Raw genomic sequence first — 27,045 nt, forward strand, 5'->3', positions numbered from 1 at the left:
CTCTGTACTCTGAATCAGCTGTCAGCTGTCACAGAAAGCTTGCACAGAGCAGTTGTACTCATCTTTACTTAGACTTTCATCAGGCCTTTTTTTGTTTTAAAGCATAATATGCCAGCTTAGAATTTTGTATTTTACTTCACCTAAGTTGTTGTACAACCGCTTTTCAAATTTCAAGCAATAAGATAGCAGCTTCATTAATCTAAATACTGACCCCCTGGCTCCCTGTGTGTATAGTTTTTGTTCCTCATCACCTGGCCTCTCACCTGAGCTCATAATAATGACAGTGTTGTCAAAGCTAACAGAGATGATCTGCCCTGCTGTCAGTTGCCCTGCCTGCCCCAGTGACTGCCTGTAGCCTCCTTCTCACTTATCCTTTCCTTTATTTCCTCTCTGTCCTGCTCTTGCTCTCTTTGTACCTCTCCCTCTATGCTCTGGTAGAGGGAATACTGCCCTGCAATTGTATCTTTCTCTCTCTCTGAAGACACATTCGCACAGGCCCGTAATGATGCTGACATTTAACACAATACAGCAGCAGCCTTCCAGCACCAGAGCACAAGGTCAACTCATTAGAGGGCATAATTGATGTGGGGTGCATATCCCAACCTGCCACTAATAGAGATCTAGGTCTGGCGGAATGGGTGGCAATTTAACGACAATAAGTACTGGACACAAATGAGGGACCGTGAATGTCATTCAGTGTCGGCGTGGATACTTTATACTCACAATTTGTTTTGACATTTCAATGAGAAAACCATTTATCTGTGGGTCATTCTAGGCCAAAGTGTAGTGTGTAGGAACATGAATGGCACAATGTAGCAGTGAACAGGCTGAGACTGCCGTCCAACATTAAAAATCCACATTAGTAACCATAAGAATAAGCCAAATGAAATGAAAAGAAACATTCAGTCATTTTGGATCTAATCTCCTCTCACTTATTCATTCCAGGTACACTATTTTCAAAAACAAGTCACAGTTTTCACAGTACCCAGTTATCATACAGGCAACATGAGTCGATAGCAAACGTGTAGACGAACCAAGTCTCTGAAATCCAATTCAGCAGCATCTGTATTCATAGCATATACAAATCCCTGACCTAATGTGCTCCTCCTCCCCTCCCCTCTCATTCATCCATCTCGCTTCTTTACCCAGCCTCCCACTCCTTCCCACACTCATCTGCTCATCGAATGCCATGCTAACTCAGCCCATCGTCTCTTTGCCTCTCCTCGTTTCATCCCATCCAGTCCGAGCATTTTCAGCCGGCCACCCACTCTCTTCCTCACTTTTCTCTCCTGCTATCTCATTATGTCACTCTTTCCATGCCAACAATTCAAGCTGTTGTCTGTTCAGCAGACAACAGTGCATTCTTTTGTTGGCCTAATCACACATCCTATCAAATCAAGACTTGAGTTCCTGCATCCGTTTATCCGCCTCTGCCGACAAATATTTGACACCAAGATGTCATACGTACCTCTTTGCACCAGCATGGTGACCTCACTGCCTCGGGGACATTTGCTCAGCAGGTCCACCACCTGATTGTGGCTCATATTCTGGACATTCCTCTTGTTGACCTCCATCAGAATATCCCCCTCCTTTAGGCCACGGCAGCGTGGATAGTCCACTATCTGCTTTACCCTCTGCCCTCCTCCCGTCAGGCTGTCGGCAATGGTGAAGCCAAATCCCTTATCCCCCTTCTCCATGTGGATGGTGATCAGCTCGGGCTGAGTGGCTATAGATGAGGCCAGAGTGACCACATCGCTGGAGTAGCCATGTGAGCCGTTAGACGCCACCTCAGCCGAGGGGCTGTGTGGCCGCGGCTCCCTCATGCCATTAATGGGTCCGGCCTGGTTGGAAGGCGAATCAAATGTCTCCTGTCCATTGACGATGATAGGCTCCTTGTCTAAGATCGCCACTGAGGTCACCAGGCTGGTGTTGGGGTCATCGGGGTCAAAGGGCAGCGGGTAGCCACGGCATAAGGCCAGGTCCACCATGGAACCGATGGGGATGGATTGGAAGATCTTCACCACCTGAGCGTGGGTGTAGCCCAGCACAATGGTGTCATTCACGCTAACTATCACATCACCTGCAGCAAGGAAAATTATACAGTGAGTGATGCCATCAATTATACAGTTAACAGCTGTTTACTGGAGTTTGAAGTTAAATTATTGTTTTTGTTTTTAAACATTGTTGGTGGTATTTACTATTATTCCCCAGATGTACGAAATTCCATGATTCAGTTAAATGAAGCGAGAGTGCCACATTGCCTGTAATAAGCGCCAACAGGGGTGTACCATGCATTAGACAGTGTATGCTGGGATATGATCCAACCACCCGCTACACTGACCCAGTTCCTATGCCCCCCCTAAACCCTGAGCACTGAATCCTCAGAGACATTAAAAGAGTTCTCCACAGATTTAGCCTTTAACATTGAAATGGGCAGAAAAAAGGATCAAATTGGCAAAGCAGAACCAGAGATTTCATCGTTTTTATTGCACTCATTCTTCTTTCCTGTTAAAACCTGGCACCTACATTACCCACAATGCAACTCTACCAGCAGCAGTTTGGTCTGACATTTGGGTGTGTTATGCTAGTAGCCTCAAGAGGTCTGGTAACCTCACTTCTTCCTAACTCCACACCCCCAGATTTTTTTCGCATAAGCCTTCAGCCCTGCCCTGCGCGGTCTAAAAAGACTTCACTCGAGGCATTTTATCAGACTTCATGCAGCTCCCTCTGGAGCCACAAAAGACTTTATATAACTTTTTTTTCCCCGCATATGCAGCACTACTCCTCAAGACCTGTGAACAGACTTTGATGTTTAAAATTGGTGGACTCCCCCTTTAATTGACATCACCTGTGTCATCATGTAACTGTGTGAGTGCAGGTGGGTGTGAGGGCTTCAAGCACTGCATGAGGAATTGGACAGCACTTTGTGAAATCAAATTAAGTGGACAGAGACGTTTCTATGCATGGTCAAGTGCAGGTGGCTGATATTTCTAACTGTGTTCAGTTTAATGAAATTTGGCTGGATTGTTCATTGTTTGCCTCCTTTTGATAAGTAAGAAAAGTATTTTGACCAAATGACTATATTTTGTGGTCACTATCAAGTCATCAGAGGACAAACATCAGTGCTGGTTGACAATGTGTGTTTAGAATTAACAGGAAAATCCATCCTCCGACTCCTGGAAGTTTTGTTGAGGGTTATTCCCTTAAGCAAGGTCTGCAGAGTTGCAGACTTATGGAAAGTGTGCATAAAGTGGTTTAAAAAATCAATCAAAGGACCCTTAGGCACTTTCTGAATTGAAGGTGGGAGAGCCCTGAGCCCTCATTGACTTTGCTGAAGTGCACGTCAAAGTCCCTGCATGCATGAGAGAGGACACTGGTAACTGGGCCCATAAGTAGTACAGAATGATGTGATGGCCGAGCACAACCGTGTGTGTTGAATGAAAACAGTGCCCCCTGTTGACAGTGGGTATGTACTGCACCTGTCTCCATCTTGCCATCCACGGCTGCAGGCCCGTCCAGCACCAGACTTTTGATTTGTAGAAACTCATCTGGCTCGTCTCCTCCAACCACAGTGAAGCCAAAGCCACGACGGCTCTTCTTCAGCTTCGTGTTGATGAAGGTTCCTTTCAGCTCTGCCGGGTTTCTCGTGAAGAAAGGCTTCCCTCCTGCGGGAGACGGGACAAACAGCTCTTACCCTTATGCATTCAATAATCCTTTGTAGATACAGTCGGAATTCTTTGCTTCAGATCAGGATCAGATTTTGTTAACTGCTTCTTATATGTGGAGAAATCTGCAAGCTGACAGAGGAGGGTTAGGACAAGGACTAATTCGTCTGATGTAAAAGTGTTGTTTTCTGATACATGGACAGCTTCAACAGCTTGAAATTTAGAACAACATTCGCCTGTCACTTCCACATTCAGCAGTTTCCTGAGTCGTTGGTGGTGTCCTATTCAAACATCACTTCAAAAGACTGTAAACAAATCAGCAGAAATGAAATCTGTTTTCTGTCAAAGTACAGTTGGAAATTCCAGTGTAGACGTAGTAAACGCTGTTACTTTCCTGTGTTCATCTGAACTACATGATGTATCTAAGAGCACATTATAGAAACATCAAGCAGCAGTGATGAAGTATCTACAGTGTGTATTCAACATAGGGATTTACGTTTGACTCCTGCAGGGCCGGGAGGTAGAGTTGGCGGGACCTGCGGGTCCCTGTAGGTCTCCAGGTGGTTTGGAGCGTAGTTTGCTAATGGAGCCGCTGCTGAGGAGTGCTCCTCTATCCACTCTGCACAGACACAACCAAGACACACATATTAATCGACACACACTCAACACAACAAAGGTGTATTTACATGGCACACACATGCACACGTATAAACACAGAACAGCAAGACACAAATAGACACACAGAGCTTTAAGCACATTCTGTACAAACTCACTGATTCATTTTACGCCTCAGTTGTAATTAATCCCTCATTGACAGTACATCAGCTTCCACTGGTGGTATTTGTTGAATGTAAGATACTAAGTGTTGTAAAAAAAATTACATTTGATCTTAGCAATCATAATGTAGCAAAAATAATAATGTTATTTGCAAACCGTTAAATGTTAAAACATTGTGGGCTAAAGCAGGGGTTTTTGAAATGGATGCTGTGGGACCCCCTCAGACAAAATCAAGACCCCTCTGCCTGTTTGTCCAGAGGTTTTCAACACAGGACAAACATTGGGCACAATGGGACAATCTGAGCCTCAATGCTGTCAAAAATATTAATAATGCAACAACAAAACAGTCCATAGCGATGAATATCATCACTCCTGTTATTGTTCTTTTGGGTGATAATTGTAGTCTAGGTGTTCAGAGGGTTTGGGGGGATTTGAACAGGAAGCGTGATGTTTCCACGGATTCTGTGATTTTAGATGTGGGCTACAACTTGAGCTCCATTTTTGTAACGTATGTTTGTTGATATTTTGGCAAATTTCCACCATTAAAAGTCTGCAGTTCCTTTTTCCTCAGTATCCCTCGATGTATGACAACTATCACTGGATCACTTTGATTCTGAAGGAAACTTCAAACATGAGGATTCTCAGGCAAGTTTTGGAGTAATAAAGAGTTTATATGTTTTGTTTTTAGGATATCTAAGCAGATTTATGGCCACGTATTTGCGATGGACATTGGGGATGATGACGTTCTTGGAAAGTAGAACTTGTGTGTGACACAAATTGTGGCAATTTGGTGCCAAGGGTGTTGAAGTGCTTTAATTGCCTCCACCACTGCAGCTCCACTTCCTGACTGTGCCGATGAATGGGCCAAACTACAATAACTAAACGTCCCGTTGTCTTCAGGAGCACCTGTCCCATTCACTTCACACAGTATGCGTGCCTCACGTCTCTCCCCCCACGTCCCCCCATCAACTCTCATTCAGCCGCCTGGGGAACCTCACTGTTTGAAAACCTCTGGGCCAAAGGAAAAATCTCTTCCTCGCCCTCTCATGATAAAGCAAATTAAATGATCAAATAAAGAATGATATACGGCATTTATGATTTGAAATCACGTAAATTAAAAGCTAAACACCAAAGACGACACCAGGGCTTGGGTCAGCTCTATTATAGTAAAACTTAGTCCCGATGAGAATCAAAATGATCATTTAGTGAGCAGTGTTTTTTCCATTATGTCTTGACAAGGGAGTTCAAGTCAAGTCACAGTAGAGACAGTCTGACCCAAACCCGGGAGAGCACTGGACGAACTAGAAGGACGTGACACTCACAGACATGAAGAAATAAAGAAATGGTGCCGTGCCAGGGCAGGAAACGAACCTCGAATATACCGCTCACCTTCTGGAGGCTGCGGCTGTTGCTGCTGCTGCTCCAGGATTTTCCGACGCCGCGCCTCCAACACTGGGTTCTCATACTGGGTCTTCCTGTTTATATGACTGAGAAAGACAGACAGGGAAAGGAAACAAGATAATACGGGCAAAGACTGATTAGAAAAAAGCAGAAATGACAGCCTTGGTCTATCAAAGCGCCACCAAATGTGCTCTTATCAGTATGAACCCTTAGAATCACTGGAGGAGAGAAAAGACTTGTAAGATGTTGTAATAATTTGGAGAAACCCTGTTTGTCTGTGAGAGGTGATGTGTCAGTAAGGTGATTAACTTACTCAACATAGTACACCCCGTACACTGGGTCTTCTATCCTTTCCCATCCTGGAGGCAGCTCTGAAATACAGAAGGCACACAACATTAAACACAGAATAATAACACTTTGACCATAAGCAGAGCAGAGTGACAAGTTAGGGCAAAAGATGGTCCAAATTACTTATAAAGGCTCCCTTTAAAATGCCTGCTAATAAAAATAGCAATAAATAATATTATTCAGAGTACCGTTTAGACATGCTCTATAAGAAAAGTGCCCTGAGATAACTTTTGTTGTGATTTGGCACTGCAGAAATAAAATTGACTTCTACAATGTTGTTGGGTACAGAGGAGTCTAGCTATGCCTGTTTGCTATTATAATTGTCTCCTGGATCACTCTCCTGCTGCCTACAACCACTTCTGTTACACTCATTATGTTCACAACATCTCACAAAAACTGTGTGAAAATAAAGACGCTACACAGCTTCAAGCAAGCCTTCATCGCATCAGGGTCAACACACATAAGGAATACCATTACCATAGTATTCCTCAGTCTGTGAACACACCCATTCACACACCCGTGCACATTATACACACACACACACACACACACACACACACACACACACACACACACACACACACACACACACACACACACACACCTAACCACTCTCCATGGGAACAGACGGGAAGATGAGGCCGATCAACTTGACACATTCCCATTAAGTTGTTGGCATCTCGGCCCTCCTCCTCATTGTATTTGATTTCAGACAAAGACATTACCTCCTTGTGTTACTGTGGGCTTCTCCCAAGTCCAGTAAACACTTTTATAAGAGAGTGGATTTCACAATCAATAATCACAGACTGTCTGCATCCGAGCAGCCAGCAATCATAAAGCCTTACAGCCAGACATCCAAGACCTTGTGTGAGACTGACTTCCATTACAGGGTTGTTTGTGCTACCTGCAAGAGGGCCGAGAATCAGCAGCTGAGCCATTTGCCAGTCAGTGAAGCAACTTAAAGTACATATATCAACCTGAGTCCAAAAAGCACAATTAGATATTAGAATTAAAAGGCAGAACTGTGATCAACAACATATAACTTATCCACAGACAGCTCAGTATATCTGCCTATAATACAGGAGAGCAATCAACACCATGAGGCTCCATTTATAAACTGAGATTTTTGTGGGACACATTTGGAGAACAGAGCAAGAAATGTAATGAAACCAACTGCCAAAACCATTAAAGTCATATCTGACACGGACACAGCCATAACTTATGATGGTCAGGCTGACAACCCTGGCTCAAAAAACAATGGGACACTGTGTGAAACATAAATAAAACAGATAATGTGTAATCCTTTGTGACATATACTCAATTGAAAATGGTGCAAAGACAATATATTAATGTTTGACCTCAATGGTTTGACTGATTTTTGTAAATATGTGCTTCTTCTGAGTTTGATGTTAGCAACATGTTTCAAACAAGTTGGGACAGGAGTAACAGAGACTGGGAAAGATGTGGAATGCTCCAAAAACACCTGTTTGGATCATTCCACAGGTAAACAGGTTGATTGGAAACAGGTGATAGTATCATGATTGGGTATGAAGGGGGCATCCTGGAAAGGCTCAGTCGTTCACAAGTGAGGATGGAGCGAGGTTCACCACTTTGTGAACACATGACTGTATAAACCAGGGGTGTCAAACTCAAATATGCAGTGGGCCAAAATTTAAAAAAATTGTTCCAAGTTGAGGGCCGGACTGGTTCAGTGTTTATTGAAAACTGATTGAAATGACCTTATTGCACACATTGAACCTGGAACTAACACAGCCTATAAGTTATTGCCTATAAACCAACATTAATCATTAAATAAATGAAAAATCAGTTGCATTCATTTCTTATGGCTTTATCTGCAGTTTTCCAGAGTAATTTCAAATGGAAAACATTTTCCCACAGGCCAACAACAGCCAAAAAATAATTTCCTTCAAAGAAAAACCAAACATGCCTAGTGGTAGCAAGATAAGAGTGCAAAAAGTAAACATATATTAAACCCGAGTTTGCTGCTCTCTGATGCACAGTAGTGTAAGCCAGATACTTGAACCTGAAGCTAACACAGCTTATAAGAGCATTTTTAATCTATAAACTATGTTAATCATTAAATACAAGAAAAATCAGTTGCAATCATTTCTTCTGGCTCTTTATGCAGCTTTCCAGAGTAATTTACCTGTCATAGTGTTTCGTTTCATAGTGTCTTCTTACGTTATATTCTTTCGTGACAGCCACAATGTCTCCACACAAAAGACAAACAGCTTTGCCCTTCATATCCGCGAACATATACTCTGCCTCCCACTCACCTTGAAAACCCCTGTTTTCAAAGTCCACCCTCGTTTAGCCATTTTTCGGGGAGAGAGTAGCTGAAAGTTGACTGCAGGTGATGAGCTCCATCAGGCTGCTGATGAACGAGTGGGGCAGGGACTCGCACTGGCGGGCCTCTGATTGACATGCCAACGCACTGGCAGTGCATTGGGAGACTTGTAGTACTAGTGGCGTGTGCAATATACCGGCAGGCCAGCTCTAATAATAATTAGATATCATCATGTGGGCCAAAGATAATTCTACCGGGCCTTGAGTTTGACATATATGGTATGAAGGATGCTACTACATGGGCTCAGGAACGCTTTGTAAAATGTTTGTAAATGACTACATTCTGTTTCTATTTGTTTTTCACAGTCCCATCATCTTTGGATTCAAAGTTGTCATCTGATGGATTTATGTACCATCTCTAAACATACACCAACTCCGTTCTGCAGAAAATCTGGAGAAAATCCATTATGCTTTCAAGTTACTCTGTGGATTTTTCAGTAAACAAATACAGATTTGTTTACATTTACAGTCCTCTGCAAAACACACTGTGCGTATCCTTGGGTTCTCAGAAAGGATATTAAATCCATTGCTGATTTTTCCCTTTGATTTTATTAAACTTGCATTATTTACATTAGCTCACAGTCTTCTGCTCTTTTTCAGTCATATTGCTGTTCCATTGTATTACCATACCACCACAGCACCATCACCAGCTGCCGATATGCACCACAGCTGTCTGCAGCTGGCACAGTCATCTTTCATGTCACTCCCCCTGCTTGTAGCATGCAGAGCACAAGCTGGTACAGCACAAAATATAAACATTATAACATTGCAATAGGGTGCCACTCATGGCCAAAAGCTATCCTGCCTCAAACGTCTCTCTACAGCAGCCGGCACAGTCGAGAAGCTCAAATTTCAAATAAAGAAATCTCCTAACCAACAAATCATCAACATTTTTAAACATAAAAGTCTAAAAACAAGCAAAAAAACCCCCAAAACATACCTAGATCAGTTTCCACTTCCTCTGTATGTATCCCTTCTTCTCCAAGATGAAAGCAGGATGAAACAAAGAAAACAAAATGAAGAATAGAAAAAGGGATGGATAGCAGAGGAGAGGTGGGTTGTGAGTGAAGAATCGAGAGCAAATAAGAATGAAGTGACAGTCCAGAGAAAGGCAAAGAGGGAAACACCTTAGTTTCAAAGCTGATATGAACAGGATAAAACAACATCCCAAAAAACCTGACCCGTGCAGTGAAGTGCTTCACTTCACATTTCACCACTGGATGGTGCAATTTAGCAATCTGTGTTCTGAATTCTGAACCAGCCAACTGTCATTTGAAATTTATCAAACATTTCTTGTATATATGGGAATTATTTGTCATCTTTTCATGTGATAATATTTGAGAGAGAATATAAAATTAGCCTTTTACAGCGTGGCAAATGTTGTAAACAAACCAAATCAACAAATCTTGTGAAGAAAAACAAATCTAAGCTCTGATAAAACATGTTTTATGAATTTGCCACTGAGAAACTAAGAAATTTAACAGTGTCACACAGAGAAGCACACTGTATGAGACCTCAAGCACCACTACTGATTCCTTAACCACTACACAGAAGTGTGAACGTGCTCGTTTCTTACATAAATGACGTGTAGCAGCTTACCATCGTCGTCACACTCTTCCAGAGGCCTGGAAGCTTTGTCTCTACACCGAGGATCCAGCCATGATGTGGTCTTTGTGTTGTGGCTGAGAGGGAAAAAAACAACAGGCCATCAAACCGACATATAAAAGCACAGCAGGGGTGCATGAATGCATCAATAAGAATTAGAAAGTAAACCGCGTCAGCAAGTTTACAGAGGACAGCAGGCGTCTGCTGCAAAGAGAAATGAGAATAACAAAGCGACGCAGGCAGGATAACAACAATAAACGGCCAGACTTTTCCCTCTATTGTTACACAAGAACATACTGTAATTCAGTGATAGCAGAAATGAACATACAAGCTCTGAAAATACACAGCCATGTCCTGGTGGTGTGCCTTTGCCGTGCTGCAGAGAGGACAGAGAGGTGGAGGTAGTCAGGTGATCAGGATGTGATCTCCTTTAGAGATCGGGACATGCAGGGATTAACAGGAAAGCAGTGGCACCCAGGGGGCTGGGCAGGTTGGCTGGGGAGAGGCCTAAAAACCAAATCATGGGGGAAGACAAGCCACTGGACGAACAAAAGCGATAATCGTGCAGGTAAAATACAGAAAACACCACAGTATGAGCTCCTGTGACAAATGCTTGCAGTGCAAAGAGTGTGTGCAGCAGGTCAAACTGTAAAATGTTGCAGGCTGATACATACTCTATGAAGTAAAGCTCTCCATTCTCAGTGTAGGCCATCTCCCAGTTGTCAGGCAGCGGCCCCAGTGGGTCTTCTGGAGACACCTGGGGTTCTGCGAGGGTCTGCTGCCCACTGTCTGAGGTGGAGGTGGCAGCATTGTTCAGACCACAGGATGGAGCATTGTCACGTGCGGGATACGGCCGGAGGATGCCGCCGCGGCTCTCGTCCTGGTCGTTAGGGTTACCTGTGCACAACAAAGGAGAGGGGAAGAGACTACGCACTAAGGATCCTGGGTAACACAACGAGCACAACACGGAACGACAGAACACCAAAAAAGAACAAAAACAAAGTTTATGTTGCGTGCATGCAAGAAAAGAGCAGTAAAGCAGACACGCTCACTCTTTAGCACATATCATGCAACTTAAACCAAGTCCCAGCACCTCCCCTTCCCCCTATCTGAAATGTGGCTCCCGCCCACTTCTAGTGTACTGAAAAGGCCCCAAGAATATGCTAATTCTTCCAGAAACAGTCTCTCCCAAACTCCTTTTGACCCCCCACCCTGTTTTACCTCTCCACCCATAAGTCTCTTTCTCCTACAGCTAGCTATCCCAACCCCCACCCCCACTCGCTCCCCAGTTCTGGCCCAGTGTTCTCCACCACTTCCGTGGGCTTTTCAGGGTTGATCAAATGCTAATTCAACACTCTGGCAGCCTGGCAGGAGGACACAGAGAGGGCATAGATTCACACCATCAAGAGAGAAAAAACACACTCACAAAACCAGGATCGAGCTCTAAAGAGAGGAAAAGGTGGGAAACACCGACACTTTTACATAAAAATCTCATATTGTCACTGGATTTCTTCTTTAAATATATTTTACGGAATTGATTCACATGCAGATGACAATTCTGCGAAGACGTGACGAGAAATATCTGGCGTGAAAATACTATTATCACCTGAGGCAGAAATATTAACACTTGATGTTCACACGCTTGAGGGAATTTAATGAGCAAAAGCAATAAAAAAGAAAGAAGTAAGACACAGGTAGGAGTGGATGTGAGGCCTGCAGCATGAGGAGAAAATGATCAATCTTATGAGTGTAGCCTGTAAACTACTTCCTGCCCCACTGAACCCCCTCCTCACAGGCAGGTGGCAGTGTTTGGAGGCTCACAGAAGAGGAATCAGCATCACAAAGACATGATGTAACCGCCAGACACCGAGCGCCATACAACAGAGGAGAGGATCGTAAACATACACACTAATAATGGGCACACACGGATGCACAGACACTCCTGAATCCACTCGAGAGCTGGTGCAGCTCAGGTGGAGAATACTACGGGTGCACAGACAAAGAAAGCTGCAGGGAAAGAAACTTCAACAAACAGAGCGGCTGGCCGGAGAGGTGCAGCTACGCCCTCACCTGTAAAACTGTTGTTCATTTCCGTGGCCTGGTCGTCATCGTCGTCGTCAGCAGGCACTACTCGGGCGTTTTGCATGTCATTGTAGGACTTGGTGCGCTTCGGGGTGGACTGCTGGGAGCCTGCATCACTGAGAATCACTGTCCCAATGATGGGCTGCCTTGGCGGCTTGGGGGTCCCATAATAGTTACCTAGGCAACAAGAAGGACATTAGCATGCTTGAGAGAGAGACACAGAAGGAGGGAGCAGGAGAAACCGAGACAGAGAGAGGAAGCCGGGGATAAAAACAGGCAGTGGATCTATGAAACGTCCTAATCTTACACTGAGAGGAAAGCTGGATCACAATGTGACCACAAATCGTGGAAATAAGCAGCTGGTGGGAAAGCAACGGTTCTAGTTTGTGCTTGAGGCTGCAGAGCTGCATTGTCTGGACTCTGAAAGCACACTGAGAGAGAAACAATGGACAAGCTCACAACACCCAGCTTGATTTAACAGCTTTTTCTGACTGACACAGTTTTCGTCAGTGGTGCAAACAAAGAATTTATTTTGAGTTTTTTATTTTAGTTTATTTTTACAAATCCTGTATCCAAATATTCTTTCTATGAAATATTCAAGAATGAGATAGAGAGGTGCCCTGGTGAACTAGGGCTCTAATACATAACATATAAGGGCAACTTTAAAGGTAGGCTTACTAGCTTTCTTACAGAGTGCTCAATGTGAAGATCAGTACCTACTTTTATATCTGTCGATTCAAAATGAGGCTGAAGGTGTTAGCATATCTTAGCATAAAGACTGAAAACAGCTGTCCCACCATACGTCCACCAGCCAGCCCCTCTTGAGTTCACAAATATGTCTCATTTGTTTAATATGTACAAAAAGTGTAAACGACAACTTGATGTTTTACAACTATTTCTTGACTGGGCCCAGTAGTGTCCTGGACTCTACACGGGCCACCTGGCAAAAATATACTAATTCACTCTCTTATTGATGAGAAGATCAATATGAATTTCAGATCTGTCCATTAATTTAAGACTACAGACAGCAGCCAATTAGCTTATTTTAGGATTAAGGTTGGAAGCAGTGGAAAACAATTAGTATGTCTCTGTCAACAACAACCAAAAACAACCAAGATATAATAAACTTTAGAGGTGCAGGTAGGCAGATTTTGTTAGCTTCAGACAGCCCCATGCTAGCAGTTACCCCCTCACTTTCAACAACAATATTTTCCAAAATGCTGAACTGTTTTTCTTTTTTAAGTTAGCCATGGATGTTGTTAAATGTCAGTTCATCTAACTTCTATCAAATCTCTACTTTCATTATCAAAATACAAAGATTTTCCCCAAATTCCCCCCATATTTCCCCAAAATACTAAACAAAATTTTGAGGAAAATTACAAGAAGGTACATATAAGCAAGACATTTTAAGTCAGAGTTAGCCATGAATCAATAATCCTGTCTTCGTCTGGTTGTCTGCATGGCCACGGACTCCTGTGGACAGGTATTTGACATTGTCTGCGTGAAAGAGAGAAACGTGCCAACACACAGCAGAACCGGTGCCAAGCAGATTAATGTCGTAACATACTCTCCCGGCTGCATGCACACAATCACACAAACACACGCATGCACACACGCACACACAAATCAGACTTAGACCTGCGTAACGAACATGCTCGCAAACAAACACACAATGGACAAGTGCACACACGTGCACACATGTTGACACATACAGGTTTGTGTCAGTATGAGACTTAGCGCTGCACAACAGTGTCCTAATCAGAGTGAGAGGGGCAGATGTGGAGTGACCTGCTGTCTCCTGGATGCATCTCCTCCCATCATGCACAGTCTAATCAGAATCAACTGAGTGCACAGTCTTACAGCCTGCCTGCATGTAGGAAGAAATAAATGTTGATCGCTGCCACGCACGGTGTATCTGTGGCGAATCGGGACACCTGCGCTATCATAAGTGTCAGTTATAATCATAATCATCATCCTCACCTTCATATGTTCCTATTTCCAGTAGTGTGCCACTGTCCTCAAGTTCTAGGAAGTCCTCCACAGACAGGAAGTTGTAATCCACCCCTGGGACCTCTCCGTCTCGAGGGGGACGGGTCGTACCTGAGGACAGAACAAAACAAAGTTTAGACGGCTGCTAATAACCTGTTAAAATTCCAACCACGTGCTTACAGTTGAAGGTTGAATCATATTTTTTTCCCCCGAGCACAATGTGTTCAATATGCTTCTCTCACAACTACCACGCTGAGAGCCTGTCATTAGTGTTAAAATGCAACATCCAAACATTGATTCAGCTTTTTCAGATGATGACCGGCCATGGCGAAGGGTTTCCAAAGCTGCAAATGAGAGAGTTCTGAAATCAAGAGGGTGTGATTGTAATTCAGCGCTGTGATTGGAGGCGAAGTGACTGGCGAGCGGCTGTGAATATTATGTCAGGAAATTAAATTGAGGCTAGCATCTCCTGCTATGTCTCTGCCTCATGGGAAACTGCTGCCTGCTCAGTCAGGAGATAAAATAAAGGTCGCCTTCGGCAATAATTTTGATACTGTTATCAATCCATCAGTGACTTCATGGTGAGTCTGGAATTGTAAAATGCACACACATAATAGTATCATATTCGTTTTATTTAAGCTGTTATTGATTGTTAAAACTGCATTGTCCCTGTTACAACTGCAGTGCTGAGCAGCTGCACTTCTTAGGTGTTGTAGGTTTGAGAGAAGTACAATAAAAGCTTTTCAGTCTGAGACAATATAAATCAGGATGGATTCCTTTGTGTCGGGAAAACATGACAATGAAACTCAGGAGTTTTGACATAATTCTGAAAGAACTGCAGATTAGAAGGCTGATAGTACTCTCCATCAACCCATCAGTTTCAAATTCTGTTAAAAGGCAAACCAACATTCACATTTTCCTTGCTGGCCTTCCTGCCCTGAGCCTGATCCCCTTCTGGGTTAATGATTAGTGGTCTGCGGTGTTTTTACTTTGTAGTGGAAACACTTTGTAGTAGGGAGCTGACACCAGACAATGGAGACAGGGGCTATTGTGTCTTTGTCTGTACAAAAAGGAGATGAGATGACGGCCAGATGGTTGACGGAAGTTGTGACCCATCTGTGGTCAGGACAAGAGTGTAAATGTGCATATAGATAGACAGATAGCCATGCATTCACACATACATAATACATGCAGCAGCCAGACACCTCTTAACTGAGTCTCAGCGAGGGTACACATAATTATTGCTTCCTACTGCAAAAAAAAAAAAAAAAAAAACTACCTTTATAACAAGTCTGAGAGTCTACAGCCATGCTGCCTCCACTGGGCTGTGCACAGCTATGCTTTCAGCTAAATGCAATCACATCTTAGTGTAGCGCGTTAGCATGCTACCATTTACTAATTAGCACTAAAACTGAACTCCGGCTGAAGATGATGGGAATGTTAGTTCTGCAGGTGTTTGGACATAAACCAAAGTATTGCATTACAACTACTGCTCATCCTCTAGAGACCATGAATGCTGTTATGTTGTTTGATGTGATAAAATTTCGTTAGGAGATTATCAAAGTCACAATTCGTCCTCTGGGCACCATGAATGTCTATACAAAACTACATATCAATCTGTAAAAATTAGTCTGAACCAAAGTGGTGGACCCACTAACAGACAGACCAGCATTACATCCCAGGATCCATGCCACCAGCATGGCTAAAACTAGTAAAAAAAACAATCACTTTTTACAGTGCTTGTAACATTATTACTATATTCTATTCAAGATGAGTGAGAAAGCTCATGTTTGATACAAGACTCTTGCTTGTTCAAGTGTTTACCTGAGCCTCTCCAATATGCAAGCTCACACTCCATCCCTCAGGGTACAGCCAGCCCACAAACACCTGATAATGAGCAAGTCTTTACTGCTCAGTCCTACACCTCCACTGCACTGCAAAGGCAACACGGCTTCTCTTTATCGCTTCTTCTTCCTGCCATTTTGAAAATGATCCTCAAGATAAATCGATAAGGAGGAGGCAACTTAATTGACAAGACGTAGTGCTAAGAATGAAAGCACGAAAGCAAATCCCTCACACGAGGAAAAAAACATGATATAATGATGATGATATTTACAGCAGCAGCACACAAGCAAAGTGCTGCTTTGTATTCACCTCAGTGGATCAGGAGGAGATGAAAGTGAAGTTGTCTGGGAGTTTGAGTCATAGGACTGGGTGGTCCCGTGGTGGGAGATGTTTCTGAGCTTCAGTGTGCTCTAATGACGCTGTCTGCTGAGAAGGGAATGGAGCTGTTATTCCAGGCTATTCCCCACAGTGGAGGACTCTGATAGGATGACTAATTCTGGTGTGCCTATATTACTGAATATTGAAGGCTGAACCCTGCCTCATTCCTACAAATCTTCCAACTTCCGTCACGAGTTCCATCATCATCTGTTTAGCATTCAACTAGTTTATTTATCAGAGAACTACTCTGCAACCACTTGACAATTAAACTTCCTCATCAAACTTGACAATCTGAGCTTCTGGGTTACATAACTAGATCTTGTGTTTGCACTCTGTCTTGAATAATCTTGAATAATTCAAATGCAGTATTTTCAGAATAGCGGGCCACGTTGTGACGTACTTTATGATGTCACAGCCACAGATGCCCACTCATTATTATTAAATGCCAAGATGGTGAGTTGTCCCCAAAATGTCCTGATGCACTAATAGAATCTCACTTCTTTTTTTCCTGGAATATTACTGACTGTGGTGAAGTCAGTGGGGATTCCAGTTTTAGACAATTGTTTGTCATGATACAGCAATACAACTACACTGTTTCTCAAATCAAAAAGTGCAATACACTCGTGGTAAAATAAACCATACAAACAAACAAACAAAGCATTTATTATTGAAGCAAACAATCTATAATTGCTGAGGAAAGACACTAATCTTGAAAAACCACACGCTGTAAGCAGAAACACAGAATTCCTCTGTCAACCCCTGAGTGTTTTAAAGATAATCCCAAGCAAGAGCAGCATCTCGTCCTTCTGAAGACAAAACAGAAATTCAAATCTTCAACTGTCGGTCGACATGCATCTATTAGCAGTTTAAAGCTCGGCTAGTTCAACAAAAGTACAATTTTATCTTTGCTCTGGAGGAGTTTTTGTGTGATACGAGGGTGTGGTTATTCTGTACATAGTCATGTATTTGAACAGTTCCACGGTGGATTTGATGACACTGATGTTGGCTAAAGTGCACTTAAGACAAATAAATCCATGAGTAACAGAAAAACCATGGTGCAGAGTATTTCCTGGAGCGAATGACAAGCAGTATTAGCAATACCAGCAATGGCACCATTAGAGTTTATGAAGATTAACAGACACATTCTACAGTAGGTGTGCATGATATGGATGATAGTACATGTAATTTTATATCAAAATATCTGTATATTATATTGTATAATATTTCCTAGAAAATAAATCAAGAAATTGTTTAGAGCTGCAATGATAAATTGATTAAGTGATCACAAGAAATTAATCTGCAGCTATTTTGGTAATCAGTTGTCTCAGTCAAATGTGGGTCCAAATATGATGGTTCCTGGTTCTCAAATCTTAGAATTTGATGATGGGACCTTGTACTGGTGTCACTTGTCACTGCTTTCTGATGTTTTATACATGGATTCATTAACTATTAATCAAGAATAAAATCGTAAGACTAATCAGTAATGTGAGTAATCTTTAGTTGCAGCCCTAAAATTATGGATAAATTAATAGATGAAACAGACAGAAAAGTGTGTTTCAATGATCTCGTTCACAGATCCATGTACTTCACCACACTGATGCAAAACTCATTCAAAATAATCAGTCGATAAAAAATATTTTCAGAATTGTTTGAGTCACGTTTCAAGCACAAATGCCAAACACCTGCTGGGACCAGTTCCTCAAATATGAGTATTTTCTCCTTTCTTCTGTGCTTTGGTCCATTTTATGTCACCGTAAACTGAATATCTTTGGGTTTTATACTATTGATTTGACAAAACGAGACCTTTGATTTAAGGATGTCACCTTGGACATTTTATAGACACAGTGAAATGAGAAAATGATCTGCAGATTGCACAGAAAATCTTCCATAACAAAGAGATGATAAACATGCATACCATGATAAAACGTGTTTTCAAACCCTTTTGATGATGGAATTCATATGCTTTACTGCTGCAAAAGCACAATTTAATCATCATAAACTAAAGTAAGGGCATTTGATCAAGTTCGGGAGATAGCTCCTGTTTCATAGCCAGCAGCTTGTAGAGAGAGTCTGAATACTCTCTGTGTGCGACATCAACAGAGAGGTCTGGCTCGTCTCCTTACTGTCACTGTGGATAGTCTCTATTTTCTCTGGCCAGAGAAACAATGACTGGGCCGTAGTCAGCACCGACCCCGGGTCTGATGAACTAACTTCCACCGACAGTCATCAATGGACTCCATTCTCTCACTGTGAGAAACCAGCCAGTACGTGCATGAATGGAAAAATGAAACACAAGCACATTTGGAAACGTCTTCAGTTTTGAAATACCACCAAACCCGGCAGAGAGTAATCTTTGTTCAGGGACAACTTGGGTGCTCATTCATCCAGAGAGACAGTATAAAGATGCATGGGTGCTTTTTCTTTTGCACTGGTAGGAAAACCAGTGCAGAGCTTCCAGTGCAGAGCCACAGAATACAATAACAGCAACAGCTGTAAAATAAATGTAATTCAATACAACAACAACACAAACCACCACTTAAAAATAACCAGAGAGCTGAAGCAATATCTCTTTGTCACTGCTAAAAAACTAAACATTATGAGCTTCACAAACCAAGTATTTATTGCAGGGATATTGCATTGGATTACATTATTTGTTTCCACTCCCTGTATTTCTTTTGTTATTCTATGGTTTTCCCAGTAGATTGACATCCCAGGTAAAAGCATTGAAAGCCCCCTCAAATGAGCCAACATTTCTCAAAAATAATTGTAATAATTAATCACAAAGATAGATCTTTTGACTGACACTGGTAGAAAAAAACTTGAAAGCTCTTTGAACTGTGGGTGAAATGAAGATCTCTGTGTTCTGCTGTCTACTTTATTTTGCTTTTAGTAAATCAAATATGACAGACCCGGGCTGACTTCTGCAGGCATCAAATACGCTCTTGAAAAGCTACTTTTTGCGCACTGCATTTCAAGCTTAATGGTGTTGGTGGGTATGATTATTCACTAAAGGAGAGGAGACATATCGCTCATTGGTTTGATGGAATTTAATCGTGTGCCAACACTGGCTTAAATGCACCTCACTGAAAAGATGCTGCACACTCTCTAAAGCTAACCGTTTGAGTGACTCTTGACTTCATACAAAAAATGCACACTCATCTCATGTGTTTAGCACCACGAGCAATTTTCAGTGGCTAGAAGAAATTGTGCAAGCTTGCCCATGTGTCTGTGTCTTTCCTCTGTGTTTACAGTGGTGTTACGGGGGTATTGATTCTGTATGTTTTCTAATCCTTTTGTGTTTTACTTACATCTACCAATGTGGTGTGTATCATGCATAAATAACACAACAAATAGTCCACAAACAGGCAGTCATATAGCAGCGATAGGCTCAGACCATTTCATGACAGCTTGTAACAGATAGAGAGGCTTCACACACATCAAACAGAGGAAGCTGAAGTCTACACAGCAGCTCCTTCCTCAGTAACTCAAACATACTCATCTTGCCCAGGCTGAAGCTGCCACAGGGACTCGCAGCTGAGAGTGCATTCACTGCTGGTTGAAGTATTTGTCTTAAATCTGCCAAATGTTAGCACCACAACTGTATTTGGTTGAACCTTTGGTTGACTTTTATAGAATCAGATACACTGTACTTGTACTACTTGACTGTATTTTTTTTACAGCTATCTGACATTAAGACAATAATTACTGAAAAATCAATCATCAGTGTTCACAGAACATACAAACATATTTCTGAATGACTTCTGATTGACCACAGAACACATTTTGATGGTCTTTTACACTTAAAGGAGTAGTTCAACATTTTGGCACTCGTTTGCTTTCTCGAGAGTATGAGACCATCGGAATCACTCTCATGTCTGTTAATATGAAGCTAAAGCCAGCAGCCTATTAGCTCAGCTTAGCATATAGACTGGAAGCAAGGGGAAATCGCTAGCCTCTTTCTGCCCAAAGGTAAGTAACAAATAACAAGTCCTACTAATACGGCATGTGGATGTTAGCTACCGATGCTACATCCTGCTGAACTATTCTTATAAGATGGAAGCTTAAAAATGTCTGTACCTCAATTACTCATTCATGTGATAATAAAAGAGAACATTAAGCTAAAGTAATCATTTTAGTGTGAGTGTCACAGCCACTATCAAAGACAATTAGCACATTGGATGACTTCTTCAAGGATATTTTGGCTTTGGCTTTTGTTCACACACTATACGCTAATCCAAAGGTCCAGAGTTTCAACATAATACACCCCAGGAGCAGCAGGTGTGTGAATTCTGCTTGTTTGCAACAGATTGCGACATCTGGCTGACAAAAACCTTCTTCAAAACATTAAGAAGACTAAAAGTCTACAGCCACACTGTCGGCTGTGTGAGGGTGCACCTCAGCACACTGGTGCTTTGTGCCAAATGCTAACATGCTGATGGGGATCTGTTAAGCAGGTAGTTTAGCGTGTTAGCATGCTAACATTCGCTAATGAGCACTAAACACACAATTGCAATTCATCCTCAGGAGGAAATGGGTCTCTGCAACATGTTCCACGTTAATCCATCCAATGCTCGTTGAGACATCTCACTGAAAACCACAAATATCAACCTCACGCAATTTAATTGAGAAGATTTTGCACAAATAACTCACAATTAAGCTCCAATAAGAGTCATATGATGTAGTGAAATCTACAACCTGCAACCGTGTTTGATGTGCTAGTAGCTCACAAATTCTCTTTTGAAAAATAAATACCTTTGTGTAACCAAATTACAGCCTGATTCAACAAAGCTGTAAAGTCAGCCACCGGCTTTCATAGTACAGGTCCGTATATTCTGGTATACAGTACGCTGTGAGACAACAGAAATGTGTCTGCTGTCAGAGATTTTGCTGTACAGTTCGCTGTCCTGTTTGTTTACCAAGGTTACAATCCTTTTAATCTCTCTGGCTGTGTTCGGCTGTTGCAGGCAATGTTGCAAGTCAGTTAGCTGGACTGAATCCATAATATGGCTTTGAGAAGAAAAGAAAAAATCACCAGCATTAAACCCACAGCTCCCCTTTGTTACCCTTTACTTTTTATTGTGTAATGAATACACATAATTCTCACTGTCTGCTCTGAATAGCTTCTAAGCATCCTGTGTCCCTCCCACCATTTCTCTTGATTCCTCCTTTGTATCTCCTCTCTCCTGCCGTGCACACTCTCGACCTTAACATTAATTCCACCTCTTCTGTCTTCATCTTCATTTGTCACTACAAGGAAGTTTAATTTCTCTATTTCTGTCGTCCTGCTTTTGAAAATATTCATAGATTGTAGTGGGCAGACACAGCAGTAATTTCTGGGTGTGATGAAGTGTCCCCCACAGCACGGATGCTTCCCGGCTCAATCTCTTTCTTAACAACAACAACGTCAATCAGCAGCTGCGGTCCACCCGCACAGGGATGAAGGCAGGAAAGTGCTGTTGTGACAGGGGGCATCTGCCAAATGGTGGAACGGCAGAAAGGTGAAAGAAGGAAGAGGACGAGGGTGGTACAGACGCATGACACACGACGAGAAAAACAATCACCTAATGGGCACGTGAGATCCCTCGTGCAACAAACAGCTCGCGCTTTCTCCCTCATTCTCACCTCTCGCTGTCTGACAAACTACCGCCACACCACCGAGAAGCCAACACAAACACACACAGCTCTTCTGGCTTGTTGTGCGGCACACTCTGTGCTGGTTCTCCTCACATCTCCACTTTCATCTTGTCTGGGCATGGTGTTATTGAGTGAGTAGCATCTCGCTATCTTTCGCACAAGGAGGAAGCTGGGTGTGTTTGTGTGTGTGTGTGTGTGTGTGTGTGTGTGTGTGTGTGTGTGTGTGTGTGTGTGTGTGTGTGTGTGTGTGTCAGAGAGAGAGAGAGAGAGGTATTGATCTAAGCGCTGCTAAAAGGATAAAGGAGTCCAAGCAAGCATGTCCTCACTTCTGTCACGCCATCAACATTGTCTCTTTCGCTGCACTGGTAATGCTCTGTCCCTACAATGCAAAGCAAGTCATTGCTGTAACCCGTAGCTAGTTCGCTGGTTTCAAAATTAATCACCAACAAAGAAAAAAATGGCAAACATGAACTGGCTCCTGCGTTTCTGCTTGTATCTATTTTAGAGCTGAGGGTAATGATTATTCTAATTGTCGATCAATTAACCGTTGAGTCTACAAAACATCAGAAAAATGCCTGTCACAGATTCCCAAAGCTCTAGATGACACTTCCAGTAGTTTCTTTTACCTAAAAACCAAAAATATTTAACTTACAGTCATAAAACAAAGAGAAAAGCAACAAATTGTCACATTTGAGAAGCTGAAACCTGTGAACACTTGGCATTTTTGCTGATTATTCATTTAAATAATTAGCCAGTAATTAAAATTGTTCATTGACTAATCAAATAATTGAATAATCATTGCAGCTCTAATCTGTTTTATATCATTAGCTGAGCATCTTTTGGACTATTAGTGAAGCAATTTGAAGACATTAACTTTGGCTCTGGTAAATTGAAATGGGAATTTTTCACAATTTCTTATGCTTTAGAGATGAAACAGTTAGTAGATTAATCAAAGAAATAGTCCAGAGATTCAACAATCATGGAAAAATAATAATAAGTAGTTGTAGCACTAGAACATTGAGTAAGTGGACACAATATTAACATATGACCAAAAGCAATCCAATGCAGTAACCCTGCTCTTGTGAAGGTATGAGATCCAAAGATAAGAGTGGACTGTGCTGTACTGTAAGGTGTGTTAATCTGCCCCCCTGTAAAGGAAGTAGAGGGGCAAACACAGATGAGCCAAATCTTAGAGTACAAATGAAAGACTAGTATTGCATGTCTGCTTACTTCTAACCCTCCATTGCGCTCTGCTCTACATTTAGCTTCAGTCTGCATATGGCAGAAAATTTTACAGTAAACATACACATGGATGCAGGTATGAACCTCCACGCTAACAGAAGCACACAGATACACAATCAGAGAGACAGAAAGAGACACAGATAGAGAGAGGGAGTGTGTAAACACATATATAGTGTATTCAGAGTGTGGACTATAAATAGCAGGTTGTGGAAGCCAGTTTCTGTCCTCACTGGCAGTTCATAAAAAGCTCCGGAGCAGGGGACATGTGTCCCTGTTTGAGTGCCTGCTATGACCCACATCCTGTCTCCTAATACTGGGCCACTCACTCACTGCTACCGAACACGCACCATAAACTGCAGGAGCATCCGAGCTGTCCAGAGTCATTAATTACAGACCTTGGAGTTGTAGACCTTGGGGAAATGTTATCACCTTACAGTAGGTGCTCTAGGTATTTGAATCACGATGGACACTTTTAACAGCCTTTTTTCATGAACTGGTTGTCTTAATCTGCAATCTCAGAAAAATCATTTTCGACTCTGTCATGGCAAGAGGTGATTATTCATCCACACATAAATGTCTGTCTTTGTTTGAGAAGATGATTAAAATCCCCAAAAGAGACCAAACCGAAGGGCAGAATAGGAGCAGTATCTCAGGGAGGTGCCACAGAAAGCAGCCAAACATACCGATAAGACCTCTCTAATGACGACTCAACCACATGATGGCAATGATTTTCTAAAGCTCAACTCATGACACAAAGACAGTTACTGATTGTTTTGTACACGTTCTCTCTTAATCACTTAAAAACACAGTTACATTTCATTAGCAAAGGTCACTGTACTTTAGTTTTGTCATGAAATGACACAGAAAGCTGCTTTAGAGGAATCCATAGGTACACAAGATGTTTAATTATTTCACATTCCAGTGAAACTTCACTTCCACCTTCACCAGAACATCTAAACAGAAACATCTTCCACTTCCTTAATCTCATTAAAATGGACTCAGACAGGATCTGCTTAGAGGAGTTTGCATTTTCCAAATGTTTTTGCATGCTTCTGCCACTACGCACTGTAAATGAGCAAGTACTCGTGACAAACCATTTAGAAGCTATTTTATCTGGCTTCAGAGAAAAGCATATTCTAAGGCCATATGGCTACTGAATCTTTTACAATGCACAAGGCTCAACTTCCACTGTTTTTGCAGCCAAAAATTCATAATTTCCTTCGTATATTGCTCCACATCATTTGGCATTTTATCATCACAAATACTGAGCTCATACAGACCAGCTGAAATGCTACTACACTAGTATTCTCACCAAGGTCAAGGAAAAAATACAAATGGGGTTTTATTTAGTTGAAACTGGCAAACACTGTTTTTTTACTACACGCTGTACAAAAAAAAAAATCACATTTTTGCATGAAACCGAGTTGCACTGCAGCCTTTTCTGGTGGGCTGACGCAAGCTGTGTGAGTTTATACTAAGAGGGAAGCTGTTATCTGTGGAGGCTGACTAAATATTTCATTCATGTGGCTGAGTGAATGTTTGGATGGTCTAAAAGTGGCCCGAGCCTGCCAGGGATATCCACATGTCCCTGTTATGTACCGCACATGAGTACAAGGCTGAAGGATTAAAAAATGTGATCTGGTATGAACTGTAATGTTTGAGCTACAAAAAGAGGAAAGATGGATGTGAAAGGTTTTGATTGCACCTGAAATTACATTTCATGAGACTTCAATTTAAATGACACTTTTCCAGCCATTCTCGAGGGCGTGGCTCTAGGAATAGCAGAGCCAGTCAGTCGGTCCATTACTTTGATCCAGGCTGAAATATCTTAAGTGTTGCACAGATTGCATGAAATTATATACAGACATTCATGTTCCCCAAAGGACGAACCCTCTTGATTTCAGTGATCCCCTGGCAAATTTTTTACTTTGACGATGTCTCCTGATAAGTTTGCCGACTTTTCTTCTCGCGCTGTCGTGTCACAATGAGGTTCACATTTGTAGTTTTGAGCTGCCATTGGACGGACCGTCATGCCAATTTGCTAATTAGCGAATGATAGCATGCTAACATGTTAAACTAAGATGATGAACTCATTTAATCTTAACATCAGCATGTTAGCATTATCATATTAGCATGGTGATGTTAGTGCAAATCACTGCTGTGCTACAGAGCCACTAGCATGACTGCAGACTCTTTGTCTCATGTCTATGTGTATTTATTATATTTAATGCAATTGATATTGATTATCAGGTGAAAAGCAGACATATCAACAGTTTATCTTTTCTATTCTGTTTACTTCATCCCTGTTGTTAAATTTGGTCCTTTGTTAGTGGAGTACCTTGTTTGCAGGTGAAGTATCAACAGCACACTCCTATATTTAGTACAGGAACCGGATCCTGAACTTCCATTCTACCATTAACGCTAGCCTGAAAATGAACCCTGAATCAAACCCTGGATGTCTGCAGACTCTGTTCCACACTATTGTTTCACCTCACTCAGTATATTTTCGCCTGACATAAAATAGTCACTTGATAGCGCTGGATTACTATTGGAGCATGCTTCAGAAGTCAAAAATAAAAATGTGTTCATGGTGTCGTATTTTTCAAAATGGTTAGGTTGTGCAGAAGCTGCCAAGTGAAAATGAAGTGTTGTTTGAAGTGAACGTTTGCTCCTCAAGCGGAGTGATGCGATAAGCCTCCTGGCTTTTTGGCTTTACCCACACATCTGTTATTACTTTCTGATTCGTTCCCTTTGTGTTAACCTGTCCGAATTTCGCTCTGACTTTTTACATTTCATGTTCGTACTTCGCATTGTGCAACAAACACACAAATGAAGTTGCAGGGTGTCAAACTAAGGCTGAAATCTGTCTCTGCATCCTCTGCATCCTCTCTCTTGATGTCCTCTTCTGACCTTTGGTTCAGTTTGGTTCACTGTTCACCTGGGGCCAAGACAGCCTGAACACCTCTCCACCCGCACCCACACAACCTCCTGTTTGACTGTTCCTCCGCCTGTCGTCATCAGAGACACAAACTACTTATAATTATGCCCTCAATTTAGACAGTGAAAGAAAAACAGAAAACCATCCGCACCACCACCACCACAACAACAGCACACACAAGTTCAGGTGAGAAAACGCCCTTCTGTGTATTAACAAAAGGCAGTGGAGCTGACAGCACTCTGGTGACATCTGATACCCTCATTCGCCTTCCTGCTGTTGATGGTCTGAGGAGCTTCCACTCATTGTCTAACACAGACATACACACACTCGTGGACACACACAGACACAGCCAAACATCTGCTGTTTTAACCCCTGCTGGTTGTGAGTGTGGTGGGGGCAGCGGGGGGCACACAAGACCAAGCCACTTCCAACTGACCTGAGAGTGAGATTATCCTGATGGTGGGGCTGGACAGTATGCAGGGAAATAGTTGTTTTTATCTAAATTAGTTACAAATAATAGTGTCTCAATGACTAATAAAAAATAACGAGCTGAATCACATCTTCAGTTAAAGTGAAAATATAATATCACATCAAACTTAGTCTCATGCTTCAACTGCCCTCTCCACAACACAAGAAACCATAGCTACAGCATAAATTAGGGCGTGTTTCCAGGATAAACACACGCTCGGTGTTGATGGGGAGTGTGTGTTATGAAAACAGAGGCTGAGAGGTGACGTGAGAAGAAATTACGTGCATATCTGTGCAGACAGAGCA

At 42.2% G+C, this 27,045-nt stretch overlaps 1 protein-coding gene across 10 annotated transcripts in view; it reads right to left on the bottom strand.

Moving 5' to 3' along the window:
- LOC139335290 (membrane-associated guanylate kinase, WW and PDZ domain-containing protein 1-like) overlaps positions 1 to 27,045 on the bottom strand; it is a 94,684-nt gene that overhangs the window by 24,183 nt on the left and 43,456 nt on the right. For 2 of the 10 annotated variants that reach the window (XM_070968833.1, XM_070968824.1), the window contains exons 3-13: positions 14,226 to 14,345; positions 12,234 to 12,422; positions 10,838 to 11,105; positions 10,492 to 10,539; positions 10,158 to 10,240; positions 9,499 to 9,537; positions 6,157 to 6,214; positions 5,814 to 5,929; positions 4,162 to 4,284; positions 3,480 to 3,665; positions 1,469 to 2,080 (exon numbers count right to left, since the gene is read on the bottom strand). In XM_070968833.1, the coding sequence (XP_070824934.1) occupies positions 1,469 to 2,080; positions 3,480 to 3,665; positions 4,162 to 4,284; positions 5,814 to 5,929; positions 6,157 to 6,214; positions 9,499 to 9,537; positions 10,158 to 10,240; positions 10,492 to 10,539; positions 10,838 to 11,105; positions 12,234 to 12,422; positions 14,226 to 14,345 (1,842 nt within the window). The remainder of the gene's footprint in view (positions 1 to 1,468; positions 2,081 to 3,479; positions 3,666 to 4,161; positions 4,285 to 5,813; positions 5,930 to 6,156; positions 6,215 to 9,498; positions 9,538 to 10,157; positions 10,241 to 10,491; positions 10,540 to 10,837; positions 11,106 to 12,233; positions 12,423 to 14,225; positions 14,346 to 27,045) is intronic. The other 8 variants (XM_070968834.1, XM_070968830.1, XM_070968827.1 and 5 more) reach the window with 7 other exon arrangements.

This window comes from Chaetodon trifascialis, chromosome 8 (genome assembly GCF_039877785.1).
Source record: "Chaetodon trifascialis isolate fChaTrf1 chromosome 8, fChaTrf1.hap1, whole genome shotgun sequence".
Taxonomy (NCBI): domain Eukaryota; kingdom Metazoa; phylum Chordata; class Actinopteri; order Chaetodontiformes; family Chaetodontidae; genus Chaetodon; species Chaetodon trifascialis.